Here is a 17,768-nt window from a genome sequence, read left to right on the forward strand (position 1 = left end):
GTAAGTCTTTCTCCAGTCTTACGTGTTTCAGTTTCTTTAAGCATAGCACAGATAATAAAGTTTGTCATTTTTCCTGTGCTGGGGATCACACCCAGACTTGCTAGACAAGTATTCCTACTATTGAGCTGTGCCCAGTTTTAATGACTTAAGTTATTACCTAGCATGGTACTAGATACACGATTATTAAACAGTTTTTAGAATAACAGAGCTCCTTATAACTTAAACATTTTATTGCTTTCTATACTGATCATATATGTAAATGCAGTAATGGCTTCTGGTGGCTGTAAATCATTTCTGACTTACAGACCAGAGCTACATACACTTGACACACCTGCTGTACATGTTTCATACAGTAGTAATTAGATGTAATATAGGAATTCAGAGACAGAAGGCAAATCCTACTATGCTGTACTTAAAGCATCTGTTGATTCTTCAACTTGACGTTTCCATGAAGAAAGTAATACAATCTCAGCAATGACTGCTCAGGGCCTGCGCATGCACAGTAACGGGAGCCCACCCACGAAAGTAACAGACACTAGTGTGTCTACGTCAGCCAGATCTAAGCACAACTTTAAAATGAGGTTAGCTATATTTTAAGAGTATGAACTACAAAGTTTAACAAAATTAGTGAAATAACAGTTTCATAATTTACAAGAAAAGCAAGTTCACATCTTAGTGTCAACATATCTTCAGTTACTGCAGAAAACAACTCAAGGTCTCACAAATAAACGCAACGTCTTTATTTTTCACAGTTACTAAAATCAGTCAAAATTAAATAATTTAATTACAGTGTATTACATATGCACACAAACTATGTGTAACAGCGTGTTGTTACTCTCTTGAAAAAGGGAAAATTATTATATTTTTATTTACATGTTGCCCATAATGTTTGATGGACTTTTTGTAGTGCTGTTTTCTAAGTTAAAAAAAAAAAAAGGGTTATTTGAGAAAAACTGAACCAGAACATTGCCACCTAAAAATCACATCCTATTGTCAGACATCACTGTCCTTGTAACAATTGCACTAAGATTTAGCTCTCAACTTCATCCTAAAGTGAAAGCATTAATAACAAGAAATCTACCTATTTAAATATAAGAAATCATGCTTCCATAATAAGAGTATCTTACAAATAAACTATAGAGAACACAAAATTTAACTTTTATTCATAACACTCCCGTAATAAATGTAAACTTTTTAAAAGTTTCTTTTACTTTAGATGTGTTCTTCCTTTTAACTGAGACCTTGTCCTAAAGAGCCTTGATCTTTTTTATAGTCTAGTAAATGCACTTAACTTGGGAACCATGTTAAAGAAATAAGCATTCCCCACTGTGTCTAGGTCTAGGCCATTTTCTATTTAGGTCTCTCTGTGTTTATGTAAAGGTGACTGGTTCTTCATGTGACTTGTGGCACTTTATCAACAGAGGATGCACTATTACTTAGCCTAAGTAAGTGTGAACTAAAGGACCAATTTAGGGCTTTGACCTAGGAATTAAACCTAGGCCCAGTCCTAGAAATGGTTTTTATGAGTGAAGATCAAACAACTTTCACAGTTCTATTGTTCGTAATTTAGTTCGGGTCTAATGCTCAGGTCCACTTAGATAACATTCATTCTCATTGTGCATTATGCAGAATGCTTTAGGAGAGCGTTATAATAAAACTGTAGGGGAAAAAAAACCCTGATTTTCTGTATTTGATGGTCCCCAGCACTAATAGATGTTATGGTGAATGTGAAAGTCAGGTAATCCTGTTACCCCAGTACAGCTTCAATTCTAGTCCACGACTGCCAACAATGAGTAAAAAGGAGGGGTAAAGAAGCCATGTTTCCATAAGTTCTGTTAGGCACTCCACTGGCTATTTTTTCAATAAAATAAAGGAGCTTCTACTCATTCTCTGTGGCCACTTCTCTCCCAATGTACAGGTCATACACAAAGTGTACAATGCCTAATGTACCTTTTAAAAGTTTATATCCAAAAAAAAAAAACAAAACTATTTAACCAATGTAACAGGATCACTTAAATTTGCCACAGAATAATTTTTAAAAGCAATGGTACATTTCTCAGTCCAGGATTCATATGTACACAACTAAATTATCATACTTGAGATGTAGAATTTCTTAGAATGCATTACATGCAAAGTAACTTTTAACCATAAGCTCGAAACAACGGCTGCAATAGAATCAAGCAACATCCAACACTCCGGCAGCCACAAGTTGCCGGGACAGCCAGTCCAACCCTTCGTAGAGCCCCATTCCACTTCGAGCATCACAGCCCTGAATATACCAGCTCCTTCCGCAGCATAATTTATGGAGACTGAGAAGTTCGGTGATTTCTTCGACCGAAAGTGCCCCAGCGACATCCTAAAAGACACACAAAGTATAACTTTTATCACTTTTTCCAAGGGATCATTTTTTTTTAACTCTTACTAATTACATAAAAAACTACTGATAATACTATAATTGAATCCTAAACAAAACCTACATTCATTTTCAGTAATCTGAGATTAACTGAAAGAATTAAGAGAATGTTTTGGTTACAATTACCTATAATATATTAAGGAGTTCATAATGAAATCAACCATAGCTATGATATGGTGGGTGGGGGAGCATCATCTCAGAAGCAAAGGGGAGAGAGGACCAGGATGGGGGCAACATTTGGAATGTAGATTAATGAATTTTTTTTTAAATATTACAAAATAAAATATTAACTTTTTCATTCTATTCCTGGAAGGCCTTATAATATGATCAGATCTATTCATCTTCATCCTTTCCTCTATTTTCTTCATCCTTTACCTAAATTTAACATATTGGTTATTTTGACACTCCCATAGCCATGCTACTATTTCTAATTCATTACCTGTTTGTTAGCAAAAATCAAGAGTAAGGCATCTCGGAGTTCTTTTTCCATTAACAACTTCGCAAGTTCCTGTTAATATTTCCCTCACATATAAACCCAAAAACATCTCTAAGTTCAATCCTACCATAATTTTAACTCCAATCATATAAACCAACCCCCACTATAAGCCATTTAAGGGATCAAACCCAAGGTTATGCATAGGTTGCACAGCAACACTACCAATGGGCTACATCTCCAGCCTTTTGTGTTTTTGAAACAAGGTCTTATTACATAGCTTAGGCTAGCTTTGAGATTGCTATATATGCCAGGCTAGCCTACACTCTTCCTATATCTACTTTTACATCCTTTCCTTATGTCTCATAGCATTCTGTTAATATTGAAGTTATTTTCCAATTTATCTGTATTAGAACATAAGATGTATGCATACATACATACATATACAAGGATGCATTTACTTGACTCGTGTGTGTGTGTGTGTGTGTGTGTGTGTGTGTGTGTGTGTGTATACTATAGGATAGCCAAAGTAACATTTTCCATAGCAGAAACTTTACAAATAACTATCAAATTGATTCTGTGAAGACTTCTCAAATGACTTATGGACTATGCACAACTACTAACGTAATAAATATTCTGATATAAAAATTCATTACCTGTTTGTTAGCAAAAATCAAGAGTAAGGCATCTCGGAGTTCTTTTTCCGTTAACAACTTAGCAAGTTCACTGTGTGCTTCACTAATTCTGTCTCTGTGACTGCTGTCAACAACAAATACAACAGCTACAAAAGCACACAAAAAATTTTAAGTTATTTGTTAATTTCAGTAAATTAACCCAGTATTAATTGCTTTCATTATTCTCACTAAGTCTGGTTACCTGTCTATCTTCATTTAACGGCTACCTACTTAACATCAGGAGGTAAAGCAATAATTAACAAAGAGTTTACATAATTTCATAGGTTCACTGTCTCCTCCTCTGACAGATTTTATAAAACTGAATCTGTCAAAAACAAACCTTTCCCTTCACCGCCCTCTGAAAATGTGCTTATGATCTCCCTTAAGGCTGCCTGTTCTTTTCAAAAGAAGAAGTGGGAACTATTTAGGGAAAGGAAAACCACAGGGAGGAAGAGGAATGTACTGACTCATACATATAAAAAGGCCGCAGCGAAACTCATTACTTTGTATGCTAACTTAAAAAGTGAACAACAAAACTGCTGGGTATGGCAGTCCACACCTTCATGAGTTTGAGGCTATCCTAGTTTACATAGCAAGGTCCAGGTCAGGGAAGATTACATACTGAGATTCTATCTCAAATTTTTGAAAAAAAAAAAAAGTGAGGAAAAATATATAATCTTAAGAAGTAGAAATACCACCATTATTATTTATGTAAAGTGTTCCTCACCTTCAAACTTCTGCCTCTTCCTATTAGTTGTGGCTCATACAAACCATAATATCAAGTTTTCCAAGGTCAAAATCAGTCTACCATTTAAATGGGAACAGGATTCTATACAACATAGGTGTACATACATACTTCATGAGAGGGGCACAAAGTGTAGAGAGGAGCCAGGTGTGAATAAGGCTAGATGGAATACTGCGGCATGCGCCACTCGGTGCCTAGCCCAGAGAAGCCTGCTTTAACAGGGTTCCTCTGGGAGCTCACTGACTGTAAATCAGGGTGTAGTGCTATTGAGCAATTAGAGCAGGCTGCATGTTGACCTCAGAGTACACATGAAGTCCACAAAGTCAACTTCATGTTGCCTTACTGTCAGCAGCTGTGCTGTACCCATAGGAGTATTGACAACAGACTGCAGGGTTAGTAACAACCAACGCAAGATAGTATGTCTTTACTCAATAATGGCCTTTTATTGTTATTTTTCAATTTAAATAAAATACATTTATATCATATCTTCCTCCCTCTCAAATTCCACCACTATTCCTCTAAATAAACAAACAGTTTTACTAATTAAATCAGAGCACTTATAAACTCATTTTGAGAATACTTTTCAGTTTAATAAAAAATGTCATTCTTGACTCTTACCTTGTGTATTGAGGTAATAATGTTTCCACAATGGTCTTAATTTGTGTTTTCCACCCACATCCCAAATGGTGAATTTTAGATTTTTGTATTCCACAGTTTCCACATTAAAACCTGTTGTTTTGTCAAAACATTATTTTATATTATATCTGTGTTAACAATGAATGACACACTAATCACAGACAAATCCCTATTGATAATTTTGAGGCAGCGATTGTCTGCCTACAGCAATAACTACTGAAGCCAGACAAACTCCTAGTCCTTTAGCAGCTGCAGCTGTCTGCAGTTTCACCAGTGCAGTCACACACCTGCCAGCTCTGGACCACTGCCCTCCCTCCTCATCCCTAACACTGTCGGGTTCTCTAAGCCTCCATTGCTTCTGGTTGTCTCATCAACATTCAGTCCTGTCTGCTGTGACCCATGCACCTTTCAGCCCACACTCATGATCTCATTTTCACCCCTCTGAAACAACGATGCTTTCGTGCCAGAAAAGAACCACCTGCACGACAGTCTCCTGATCAGAGAACCAGCTAAAAGCCAGTTGCCTGTCAGTATTCAAGCTTACCAATTGTTGGAATAGGCTGCATAAATTCATCTTGTTTTAACTTGAACAAAATAGTAGTTTTTCCAGCACCATCTAATCCTAATGTGACTACTCGGATTTCCATTTTGGGTCCAATATGAACTCTGTTGTCCTGTGGTTTTGAAAAACTTGAAGTTAGAATATAACAATATATGTTTTCTTCCTTATTTTCCTTTCTTTCAATCCAGGTGTAAGCCCAGGCTGGTCTCGAACTTGCCCTGCAGCCCACACTTGCCTCAAACTCATGACTGTAGGTACTAAGATTACAGTCATAGGCCACGAACCTACAATTTCCTTTGTAGTTATAAAGTACCTTTATTGATTATTTTCATGCCCCATATTCCTTCTTAAGCTCACTGTAATCAGTGAGCTCTAAATCAAACAGTCTCATGAAGAAAAACTCTCCTCACAAACAAAATTGTTCTTAAAAAAATTTACAATTGTCTTATATAAATCAAGATACATAATACCCACTTTATTTGTCCGAATCCTCAACTGAATCTTCTCTTGGTAACATTTTTTATGCTGTACTAATAAACTTACAATGGGGTGAGCAATTGCTGTAAGAGTTTCTATGTCAGTAACATATTTGCTATGTTCACATGAAAACCTGAGTTTAAACCTCTAGCATGTACAAAAGCTGTATGTGGTAATAATACATGGTTGTAAGCCCCCAGTGCTGAGGGAAACCAGGAAGCCAAGACAAGTGGAACCTTAGAGAGCCATGTTGAGTAACAAATCTTGCCTCAAAAAAATTGTAAGGCACTTGTCATTGACCTCCAGGTACATGCACACAGATGCATGTGTATATACATGGCCATAATAAATATCACACAAATTAAAACCTCAAAACGGGATAAACTAGTTAAAAATAAATGTTGTTAAATTTCCAGAAAAATGTGTTAATAATTCAATACTGATGTATATTTTTCCAGATACATTCCATCTTGGATAAGAAGAATAAGACAAATATACTTCTCATGTACTTTTTGCTATTTCTCTACTGGTAGGACCCAAACTCAGGGCCTTAACCTGCAACAAAAGACTCACAGTTTAGCCAACCTTCCAAATACACTTTTAAAAAATAATACTTTATAAAGATAATACTATTTTTCACATGCTATATATTATGGCAAGTTTTCATTTTAATATATAGTGACCAAACTATTAATAGTTTAATTATACTTTCTGAATAATTTAACCAGTCTGTTAATTTTAGATAATTTCTGACATTTTGATGTTTACAAAGAATTCTGAAATGAACATATATATATATACATTCCTAGCAAGAAGACCTATCTATCTACTCTGAATAATAAAATGAGGATAAAAAGTAAACATTTACTAGGTTTGTTTTAAATTTATGTAAAAATCTATATAATCCTTCTTGTGTTATATGTTGTTAGAAATTATTTTGCTTCCTTTTCTAGTACTATTTTTTCCACTTTTATGTTAAAAATTTTTCCTGGCTTTTAATCCCCCTTTTAGAATCTTTTTAAATGTTAATATTTTTTAGAAATATATGAGATGTTCCTTTACATTCTTCTTAAGCTATAATGTTCCATAACCATCACTTTCATCTATATATGGGTTCTGAATGGTAGTCTATACTACATCTCAGAAACAAAATAATGTAAAGACAAGATCCACAGATATGAGCTAAGAAGGCACAGGAATTAGGCCAATACAAAACCAAGAAGAGAACTGGGCAGGATCTAGTGAAAGAGCTTTCTTACAATGGACAGGGACAACTATTATCCCTACTACTGCAAATAAACAGAGAGATAAGCTGAGGCATTCTTACTGCCTATCATTTTTCTTTGCCTTACCAAACATAACCAGATATAAGATAGAAAATAAAATTCTAGTAAACTGAATTCAACAACCAATTAAAATGATCATATACCATGACCATGAAATTTATGTCTGGAAAACAGACTTTCAACATCAACTCAATATCAACAAAGGAAATATCAACAAATGAAAGACCATGTGATGATACTGACAGAAAAAAAAATTTTAAATCCATTACAATTTTATAACAAATATTTTGAAGCCAGGAATACAAACACCATACACATGAAAGTCCCACAGGTAACACCTTCTAAGGTTTAAAAAAAGACAAAGCTCCATTTTAGCCATTTCTGTTTAACATGTTATTACAAGGTGACACACTACTGCATTAGAAGTCTGAACTATAGTAACTAAATGAAAAGAAATGAATATCGAAATCAAGAAGAGCCATGTGAAATCCTCTTTATAAATGACATGATCTTCATGTAGTAAACCCTGAAGACACACCCCTCTCAAAAACTGTTAGAAGAAATGAATTTAGAAGACCAAGAGTTTCATTTTTATATATGAATTATGAATAATTGAAAACAGAATCTAAGAAAACAATCCCATTTACAACAGAATCAAGAGCAATAAGTTAATAATAAACCCAGCTAAAGGCTTGAAAAGCCTGCCTGCTGAAAACTCTAGGATGTAAACATCAATTAAGCGTGTAAAAGGCAGAGGAGGAGTGGGCAGGACGACTCAGTGGCTCGTCTGTTGCCCTTGCAGAGGACAGAGATTCAGTTCCCAGCTTCCACATGGAGGCTCAACAGTCTGTAACTAGTTCCAGGGAATCTGACATCCGCATCAGGCTTCAGGGGGCACAGGGCACAGGTGATGCACATACAAGGAAAAATATGCATAGCCATAAAAAATCTTTTTCAAAAAACAAAATTGAAAAGCACTTCTATAAGAAATTCAATGGACGAAAGATAGCATTTTCAGCATATGGTGCTGGTTCAACTGGAGGTCAGCATGTAGAAGAATGCAGATCGATCCATGCTTATCACCCTGTACAAAGCTTAAGTCCAAGTGGATCAAGGACCTCCACATCAAACCATACACACTAAAACTAATAGAAGAAAAACTAGGGAAGCATCTGGAACACATGGGCACTGGAGAAAATTTCCTGAACAAAACACCAATGGCTTATGCTCTAAGATCAAGAATCAACAAATGGGATCTCATAAAACTGCAAAGCTTCTGTAAGGCAAAGGACACTGTGGTTAGGACAAAACAGCAACCAACAGATTGGGAAAAGATCTTTACCAATCCTACATCTGATAGAGGGTTAATATGCCAAATATACAAAGAACTCAAGAAGTTAGACTCCAGACAGTCAAATAACCCTATTTAAAAATGGGGCACAGAACTAAACAAAGAATTCTCAACTGAGGAATATCGAATAGCAGAGAAGCACCTAAAGAAATGTTCAACATCTTTAGTCATCAGGGAAATGCAAATCAAAACAACCCTGAGGTTTCACCTCACACCAGTGAGAATGGCTAAGATCAAAAACTCAGGTGACAGCAAATGCTGGCGAGGATGTGGAGAAAGAGGAACACTTCTCCATTGTTGGTGGGATTGCAGACTGGTACAACCATTCTGGAAATCAGTCTGGAGGTTCCTCAGAAAATTGGATATTGAACTACCCAAGGATCCAGCTATACCTCTCTTGGGCATATACCCAAAAGATGCCCCAACATATAACAAAGACACATGCTCCACTATGTTCATAGCAGCCTTATTTATAATAGTCAGAAGCTGGAAAGAACCCTGATGCCCTTCAACAGAGGAATGGATACAGAAAATGTGGTACATCTATACAATGGAATATTACTCAGCTCTCAAAAACAATGACTTTATGAAATTCATAGGCAAATGGATGGAACTAGAAAATATCATCCTGAGCGAGGTAACCCAATCATAGAAAAACACACATGGTATGCACTCATTGATAAGTGGCTATTAGCCCAAATGCTTGAATTACCCTAGATGCACAGAACACATGAAACTCAAGAAGGATGATCAAAATGTGAATGCTTCACTCCTTCTTTAAAAGGGGAACAAGAATACCCTTGGCAGGGAATAGGGAGGCAAAGTTTAGAACAGAAGCAGAAGGAACACCCATTCAGAGCCTACCCCACATGTGGCCCATACATATACAGCCACCAAACTAGGTAAGATGGATGAAGCAAAGAAGTGCAGGCTGACAGGAACAGGAACTGGATGTAGATCTCTCCTGAGAGACACACCCAGAATACAGCAAATACATAGGCAAATGCCAGCAGCAATCTGAACTGAACTGAGAACGGGACCCCCGTTGAAGGAATCAGAGAAAGGACTGAAAGAGCTTGAAGGGGCTTGAGACCCCAGATGAACAACAATGCCAACCTACCAGAGTTTCCAGGGACTAAGTCACTACCCAAAGACTGACCCTGGGCTCCAACCTCATAGGTAGCAATGAATAGCCTAGTAAGAGCACCAGTGGAAGGGGAAGCCCTTGGTCCTGCCAAGACTGAACCCCCAGTGAACGTGATTGTTGAGGGGAGGGGTGGTAATGGGGGGAGGATGGGAGGGAAGCCCATATAGAAGGGAGGAGGAGGGATTAGGGGACGTTGGCCCAGAAACTGAAAGGAATAACAATCAAAATGTAAATAAGAAATACTCAAGTTAATAAAGATAAAAAAAAGAAAAACCTTGTGCATAACAGGTCATAATCATAAGTAAAAAAGAAATTTACCAAATGTAACAAAATATCTAGAAATCAAAAGCAGACATAGGATTGATAAATACCCAGCATACATAAAGAACTGTTAAAATACAAAAATTCAACCCAATTAAAAAGTGAACCAAGCTCTGATAAAACTACTCATTACAAATGGCCAAAAAGCATATGAAAAGAAACAAAGAAACAAAGAAATGCAAAACACCACCCCAATAAGATAAAATCTCATACACAATAAGATGGCTACTAACCCAAAATGTAGAAAAACAACTGTAAGATTTTGATATGTTAACAATATGTAAAATATCATGAAAATTCCTACTAACATAAAAACAAGGCTACAGATAGAGCTTGTGGCTAAATGCCTGCCTAGCATGGATTTGTATGGGTTCATGCCCAGCACTACATAAACCTGGGGTGCTGACACATGCCTGGAATACCATTGGATGTTGAGTTGTAAGGACCATTAGCTCAATGTTATCCTTAGCTATATAGTATGTTTGAGGCCAGCATCAGCTACATATGACCCTTTGTCAAAACAAAATCAAAATTAAGATCTTTTAATTCAAAAACTTTACTACAGGATCCACTAATTTCATTTTTGGAGTATATCACCATAAGAACTGAAAATGGGGGCTTGAAGATACAGGAGGTGGAGAAAAATGGTTCACCTTTTAAGATGACTTGCTACTCTTCCAGAGGACCTGGGTTAAATTTCCTGCACACATATGGCAGTTCACAACTCCCTGTAACTTCAACACTACCTTCTAGCCTACATGTGCACTCCACACATGTAGTGCACAGACATACACCCCTACGCATATCTTTTAAAAGAATTTAAAATTCAAGAGTTAGGAGAAATTTAAACAGCCATGAACACATAATAACCAATAAATGGAAGCAATATTAGTATCCAGATGACCAGATAAATGTGATGTGTACATAGAGAGAAACAGTCATCAGTCTTAAGGAGAAATGCAATTCTTGACATATTAGAACATGAACTTTCAGAATATTACCTTAATCTTGTAAACAGTGTGCCACAAAAATGAGAGATGCTACAATTGTTCCATTTAAATGAGGTGTCTAAACTATTCAAATTCACAGAACAGATAGGATAATGGTGGTTGCAGGGATCGAACGGACGATCTTTAAAGTATGTGTTTCAGGTCTGTAAGATAAAGTGTCTGCAACTCTGTTTACAGTACTATTTAACAGCATCAAACCATCATTTTAAAAGGGCTAAGGTCAAAGCTGGGGCAATGGCTCAGTGTAACTGGTAAGAGTGCTTACATGAGGAATGTGTCCTTAGCACACATAAAAGTCAGGGTATGGCTATGTGTGCTGTGTAATCATATGCTGTGAAGGACAGAGATAGGAAGACCACTGTGGCTTACTGTCTAGCTCCAGGTTCACTGAGGGGCCCTGTCCAAAGGGAACAAAGCAAAGAATCATAAAAATAAAGTACACAACATCCTCCTGTGGCTTCTGCACACTCTCACACCAAACATCAAAACACAAACAGGAAAGAGGGCAAAGCTTTATATTACATGTTCTGAACATAATTAAGACTATAGTAACTGTTTATAGGAAAGAACTATCTAAAAATGAGGTCCTATCAACCGTCATGAAGTGATCTTTAAGATGTACACTTTAGTAAAATGCAGTCCACCTTTAAAAATGGAAAAAGCAGGGTTGGGGATTTAGCTCAGTGGTAGAGCGCTTGCATAGCAAGCACAAGGCCCTGGGTTCAGTCCCCAGCTGAAAAAAAAAAAAAAAAATGGAGAAAGTATGTAAAACACGAACATTTGTCTCTAGCTTTTGAAAGAAGATGAGCTAAGAAAAACTCTAAATGGTCTTGTTTTTTATAGTGAACAGAGTGAAAAGCATCAGAAATCAGAGACAGAAGTGTACCTGAATGAATTCTGCACTGCAAATTGGGCTTTCAACTATGTAAACATTTTTTTTTCACTTTAATGTGTTTCTAATTGAAATAAAATTATATCACTTTCCTCTCTTTTATTTTATCCAGACCCTCCAAGCTACCCCCAACTCTCACTTATAGCCTCTTTATTTTTATTATTTTTTTATTGGATATTTTTATATTTGAATTTCAAATATAAAACCCTTTCCCGGTTTATGGAAACCCCTTATTCCCATCCTCCCTACCCTTTCTTCTATTAGGGTGTTCCTGATTTAATTGTTTAATTGTTTCCTAAAAATAGGAAACAAAATAGAGTTCATGAATGTTTTTAAATCACTAGAACCCATTATAAAAAGGTATAATAGTTCAAACACATTATCAGCCTTCTTTGGAGTCTCTCTCTCAAAACAAAAACAATTAGGAATTTGATTAGAAGCCAGGCATGGTGGCTTCTAATCAATAACACCAGCAACTGGGAGGCAGAGAAAGGAGGCTCAGGTTACAGAAAATTCAAGGCTAAGTGATAGTCTCAATATATTTTTACTTTGGAAAAAAAATTGAGAAATTTTGAATTATTAGCTGGATACTTGATAGTACCAATAATGTATTAGAAATATAAAATAAATATGCTTTGGGTACAATTCCAATTAAACCAGGAAATAAGGTCAGAGACTCAGTCTCGTTTGTTTCTATTCCCCACTGATTGCAGCTTTTCTTTAAATTCTACAACTCATGAATTTCCTAGTGTTCTCTTTAAGTTGATTTCTATTTCCTGCTACTCACAATTTGCAGAAAGCATAAGTAAAAACAAAGGACAGCACATCACCTTTGTAAAAGTGACTGGAATACTGGCATCCAACTGAATATGATCTGCGACTTCTGTAAACTGCTGCTGCTGCTTCTGCAGTGTTTCTAATAATCTTGTGATTTCTTGTTTTGCCAAGACAACTCTGCAATCATCCTAGAAAACAAGATGGTATTTCCCATAAAGTTTTTCTTTTAAAAAATGGAGATTTTATCAACTTTCAACAAAAGACCTTTAACATTACAGCATTAAAACTAGATTTTAGGAGCTTAGCAGTTGGTAAAAGGCTTGCCTTACAAGCATGAGAACTCCAATTCAATTCCCAGAACCTATGTAAAAAGCCAGGTACTGTTGCGGAAAGGTAAGGTATATTACATTGGTAAACTGTCATGTGTTGTTTGAGCTTACTGAGCGGCTGGCTCAGGAACTGGGGTTGCTTCCCCACTTCAGAGCCAAGTCTGTTTACATTGTGTCTTCTAAGACCCCTTGTCTGGGAATGGAATGGTAACTTAACTGTGATAAGTAAGAAAGGGAACAGCAAAAGAAATCAAGAATGAAAATATGTCTTAGGATCCTATTGCTATGATACACCATCATAACCAAAAGTAACTTGGAGAGGAAGGGTTCATTTGAGCTTACAGTTTCACATCACAGTCCAGCACTGATGCAGAAACTACAGAGGAGTACTTACTGACTTGCTCCCCATGACTTGTTCAGTCTGTTTTGTTATAGCATCCAGGACTACCAGCCTAAGGATGGCATCACCTACAGTGAGCTGGACCCCATACATCATCATCAATCAAAAAAAAAAAAAAAAAAAAAACCTGTATCACAGGGTTGCCCACAGGCAGATCCAAAGTGGGGCATTTCCTCAAATGCAATCCCATCTTCCAAAATCACTTTAGCCTATGTAAAGTTGACATAAAACTAGCCAGCACACATCATGTCTTTAGGAACAGCTAGAAGAAAAATCATAATGTGTTACTATTGTTTACCCCGTGATATAAGTGAAAGCAGCACACAGTTCAACCACAGGAAGCTCATCCATGACGAGAAAGCTCAATTGGAAACTCCAGCTGTCTGCCTTAACTTCTGCAGTTTATTTCTGCTGAATAGTGTAAACACATAATTTGATGGATGTTTTGAGCACCCAGTTTAACATTTTCCTTACTTTCTGTCTTTCTATCCATCCATCAATCATCCATTTACGTATCTATCATCTGCAACAACTTCTTTGAGTTTGGCTTGATAAGTTCACTCACTCAAAACTGAAGATGGGGCTATTGTAATTATTCTCCAGAACACATTTCTCAGGAGTAAGAAATAGGAGGACCCCTAAGCCTCAGGAAGACCATTTGAGAAAGGAGGTACACAGCAGTCCTTAGTATGACACCCGAAACTGTCCTGTGGTCTTATATGTAAATATGTACATCTGGACATACATATATACTTTCACAGTACAGATGTATACACACATATACATACAAATTCTTTTATTATTATTTTGAGACAGTGTCTCACTATATAGCCCTGGCTGATCTGGAATTCACTTTGTAGATCAGGCCAGCCTTAAACTCACAGAGATCAACCTAACTATGCTTCCCTAGGATAAAGGTGTGTACTACCACACCCAGCTACATAAATTTCTTTTTTTAATTTTCAAATTTTTATTTGAATACATCTATTAATCACTTCACATTTAGAACATGACCAAAAATAAAATGACAAATATTTGAAGTAGGAGAAATGAAAAAAAAAAGTTTTTATTTAAACATGAGTGTTTTGCCTATGTTTTTGTCTGTGCATCACATGTGTGCAGTGCCCATGGAAATGAAATAAACCTGCAAGGAAGACCACATGAGGCTAAAACTGAGCTTTTCAAAAACTTGGTTTCCTCATCCATGAAGTGATTCAATTCATAGGAACTCCAAGTCAAGAGCAACCCACAGCAAGCTGCTTCCTGCCTTCCGGCTTCCCTTTCTTACTCCCTATTAAAAATGCCCAAGATAAAGCTAGAGGACACATCTAGAATCTAGAATACACATACATGCACAGTTCTAGTCCCAGTACTAAAAGTAGAATTTACAAAAGTAACACTAGGATTACAAGACACCATAATAAATGGCATATACATTGTGATATATCTTGGTCATGAGGTGGACACACATAGGAAAAGGGTATACCAAGGAGGAAGTGCTTCCATTGGTTTGCCCTGTGGACATGTCTGTGCACACTTTCTTGATTGCTAATTGATGTTAGACAGCCCAGTCAAGGCTGGGTGGGTCTGGGCTATGTAAGGAAAGTCACTGAACAAGCCAAGGAAAACCACCCCCTTATGTAGCATCCTGCCAGTGTCTGCTTCAATTCCTGTCTCCACCTTTTTTCCTTGGTTTCCCTCATTGATGGACTGTTACCTGTAAGACAAATAAACCCCTTTCCAGCACCAATACGGTTTCTGTCGCATTTTATCATAGCCAGAGAGAACAAGCTAGAACCACATCAATCTCTACAAGTCCATAGACAAGGGCTCAACAACAAGCAGGGCTAACAATGAGCTTGTAGGCTGGTAGCACTCTGTATAATGAGACTTGTAAGGAAAACATTGACATTGGTTAACGTTCTAAACTATAATTTGAAATCAGAAAAATTATTACTAGCACAGCAGTAAAGTTAAAATATAGACTGCAGTTTTCCAAGAACTCCTAAAGCAATAATTATCCCTATATCGCCCATTTATGACATTTTTGTTAGGATAAACCTAAATCTCATTTATCAAAATAAGTAAATCATCAGTAAACTAGGTAATGAATTAAAGATCCCAAGAGTAAACATCTGAGTGAGACCGTGAAGAAGGAAGAGTTCCACTGAAAGAAAAGAATACACTCTGCCCTGGAAGACAGAACATATGCAAATGGCATGGCATGATTGAAGAAGGACATTACAGACTCCTAAAACCAATAGCTTTATGACAGGAAAAGCATATGGACAGGAGGACACTAATATGGTTGGGGGGAAAATTTGGAATTAGAGACCAGGTCCAAAGACCAATGCTAACATATTCAGTAGAACCCAGTCACCAAACTAATAAAAGAGCCTATCTTGATAATTGTACACTTGACATTAAAAGTACAGCCTAACTACATTTAAATTACCTACCTGCTGCAAAGTCTTTTCACAATGGAGACAGGCTGTTGAAACCTGGGACAAGAGAATAGTCATATCCTCTTGTTGCTGCCTTAGCCAAATCAGTTTTTCTCGAACATGGGCATCAACAACACTGAGAGCCATTTCTTCTTGACGACAAAGAGTTTCATGCAAATCAGAAAAATAAGCTCTGACACATGATCGTGCATTCTCTGCAGTACCTGGGACCTATGAAGACACAAGTAAATTCTAAAACAACTAAAACCTTAAATATTTTATATGTCAAATATTAAAATTTAAATACCATCTACACCCATATAGATTTTAATCTATCCATTAGAACTTTCTGTTTAACTATGAACTTTGAATATTTAAGTGTTTATAAATCATATCTAAAGCAAAATTGAATCTAATTTCCAGTTTTCCTCATCTCCAAACCTAATTACCTCTACCTTAGTAAACAGTATCTTCATCTAAGTTATTCAAGTTAAAAAGAGAGAAAGAAAGAAAACAACTTATCCTGAACATCTCTTTCATATTCCATGACTGGTCTTAGCGAATTCTGCTGACCACAGACCATTTCCAGAATCTAGCAATGCTTTACTGCCAGCACCTCCAGCAAACTGCTCCTCACAACTTCTCAGCTGATGAGGGTAAACAGCCTTCTACTTCTCTTACCTTCCTGACCAACCACATTACCCACCACGCAATACCGACAAGTAATACTATAAATCCCAAATCCTTCTTCATTACTGCAACTCCAGTACTGCAGGACATAATCATCTCTAAACTCGATGATTTCAATAGTGTCTTCCTGTTTCCATGCTACCTCCTTCCAATTCACTTTCTATATTTAATAGTAACAGTTTTTAATGTAATTGTGATCTTGCTCCTATGTCAATAGTTTCATGGCTCACAATCACCCTGAAGTTGAAATGCTAACCTCTCCAGCCTGACTAATAGGTTCTGCAGGAACTTACTTGGTCTTTAACTCTTTAATTTTTCTTCTTGTCAAGCCCAGCTCAAAGCTCCAAACATTCCCAACCCACTCTTTTCTCTGACAGAATTCCTTCAAATCTCAGTTTAAATATCCATAAACTACATAATGAGTTATAGCTTTTATGTACTGCCAAGAGTACTGTATTTCCCTACCCACAATGCAAAATAATTACCAGACTTGAAACTCTCTGATCGACTGTGGACACCATTCTGTGTGCAGTGTCCAGTGTAGTGCTAGCACGCTGTCACTGTGCGATATTTACTAGAAGACGCAAAGCTGAGAATGAAAAAGGCTAAGAAGATAAAGAGGGAAAAAAAGAACCCATACATGTTCCGTGTGAGCCATTCCAATTCCATCTTCCACTATTTGTTCTCCTCCTTCAATGTGCTGAACAATCCCAACTAATTTTCTGGAATAATCTGAGATTTCCTCAGTGAAGGTTCGTATGCAGTGAGCCATGTCTAAAATTGATGCTCGAATCTGGTTAGCTTCTGGTTCCAGTACTGAATGCTATACATACAACACAAGTATAGGAAAGAATTCACAATGGTGTATAATGATTTACAAAAACTACTTAAAGCCCTTTTAATATAAATGAACATCTGTCACAGTAGCTTTCAAACAAGTACAATGTAAGAAGACAAAAAATATGAATTTATTTTCACTTCTTTTTAAGAGGCAGACTACAGAGAAATCAGAATTTGGAAGTTCAAGTATTGTTCATGGTTTCTATACAAGAAATCAAGAGATTGTCCAAATCATAAGAGTTATCAATAGATACATTGTCAGAGCAGTATAGTGTATTATAAACAAATGCACATAAAGATGAGACTTTCTGTATCCTGCTAGAAATAATCACAAAGTCTCT

At 36.7% G+C, this 17,768-nt stretch overlaps 1 protein-coding gene across 1 annotated transcript in view; it reads right to left on the minus strand.

Annotated features, from left to right (window-relative positions):
- Positions 1-212: 212 nt before the first annotated feature.
- The window catches only part of Trim23 (tripartite motif containing 23), a 30,577-nt gene continuing 13,021 nt past the window's right edge, over positions 213-17,768 (minus strand). The window contains exons 5-11 of the mRNA XM_032898950.1: positions 17,228-17,410; positions 15,913-16,128; positions 12,778-12,912; positions 5,446-5,575; positions 4,884-4,994; positions 3,503-3,627; positions 213-2,356 (exon numbers count right to left, since the gene is read on the minus strand). Of these exons, the coding sequence (XP_032754841.1) occupies positions 2,177-2,356; positions 3,503-3,627; positions 4,884-4,994; positions 5,446-5,575; positions 12,778-12,912; positions 15,913-16,128; positions 17,228-17,410 (1,080 nt within the window). The 3' untranslated portion in view covers positions 213-2,176. The remainder of the gene's footprint in view (positions 2,357-3,502; positions 3,628-4,883; positions 4,995-5,445; positions 5,576-12,777; positions 12,913-15,912; positions 16,129-17,227; positions 17,411-17,768) is intronic.

The sequence above is a fragment of the Rattus rattus genome, chromosome 3 (assembly GCF_011064425.1).
Source record: "Rattus rattus isolate New Zealand chromosome 3, Rrattus_CSIRO_v1, whole genome shotgun sequence".
NCBI lineage: Eukaryota > Metazoa > Chordata > Mammalia > Rodentia > Muridae > Rattus > Rattus rattus.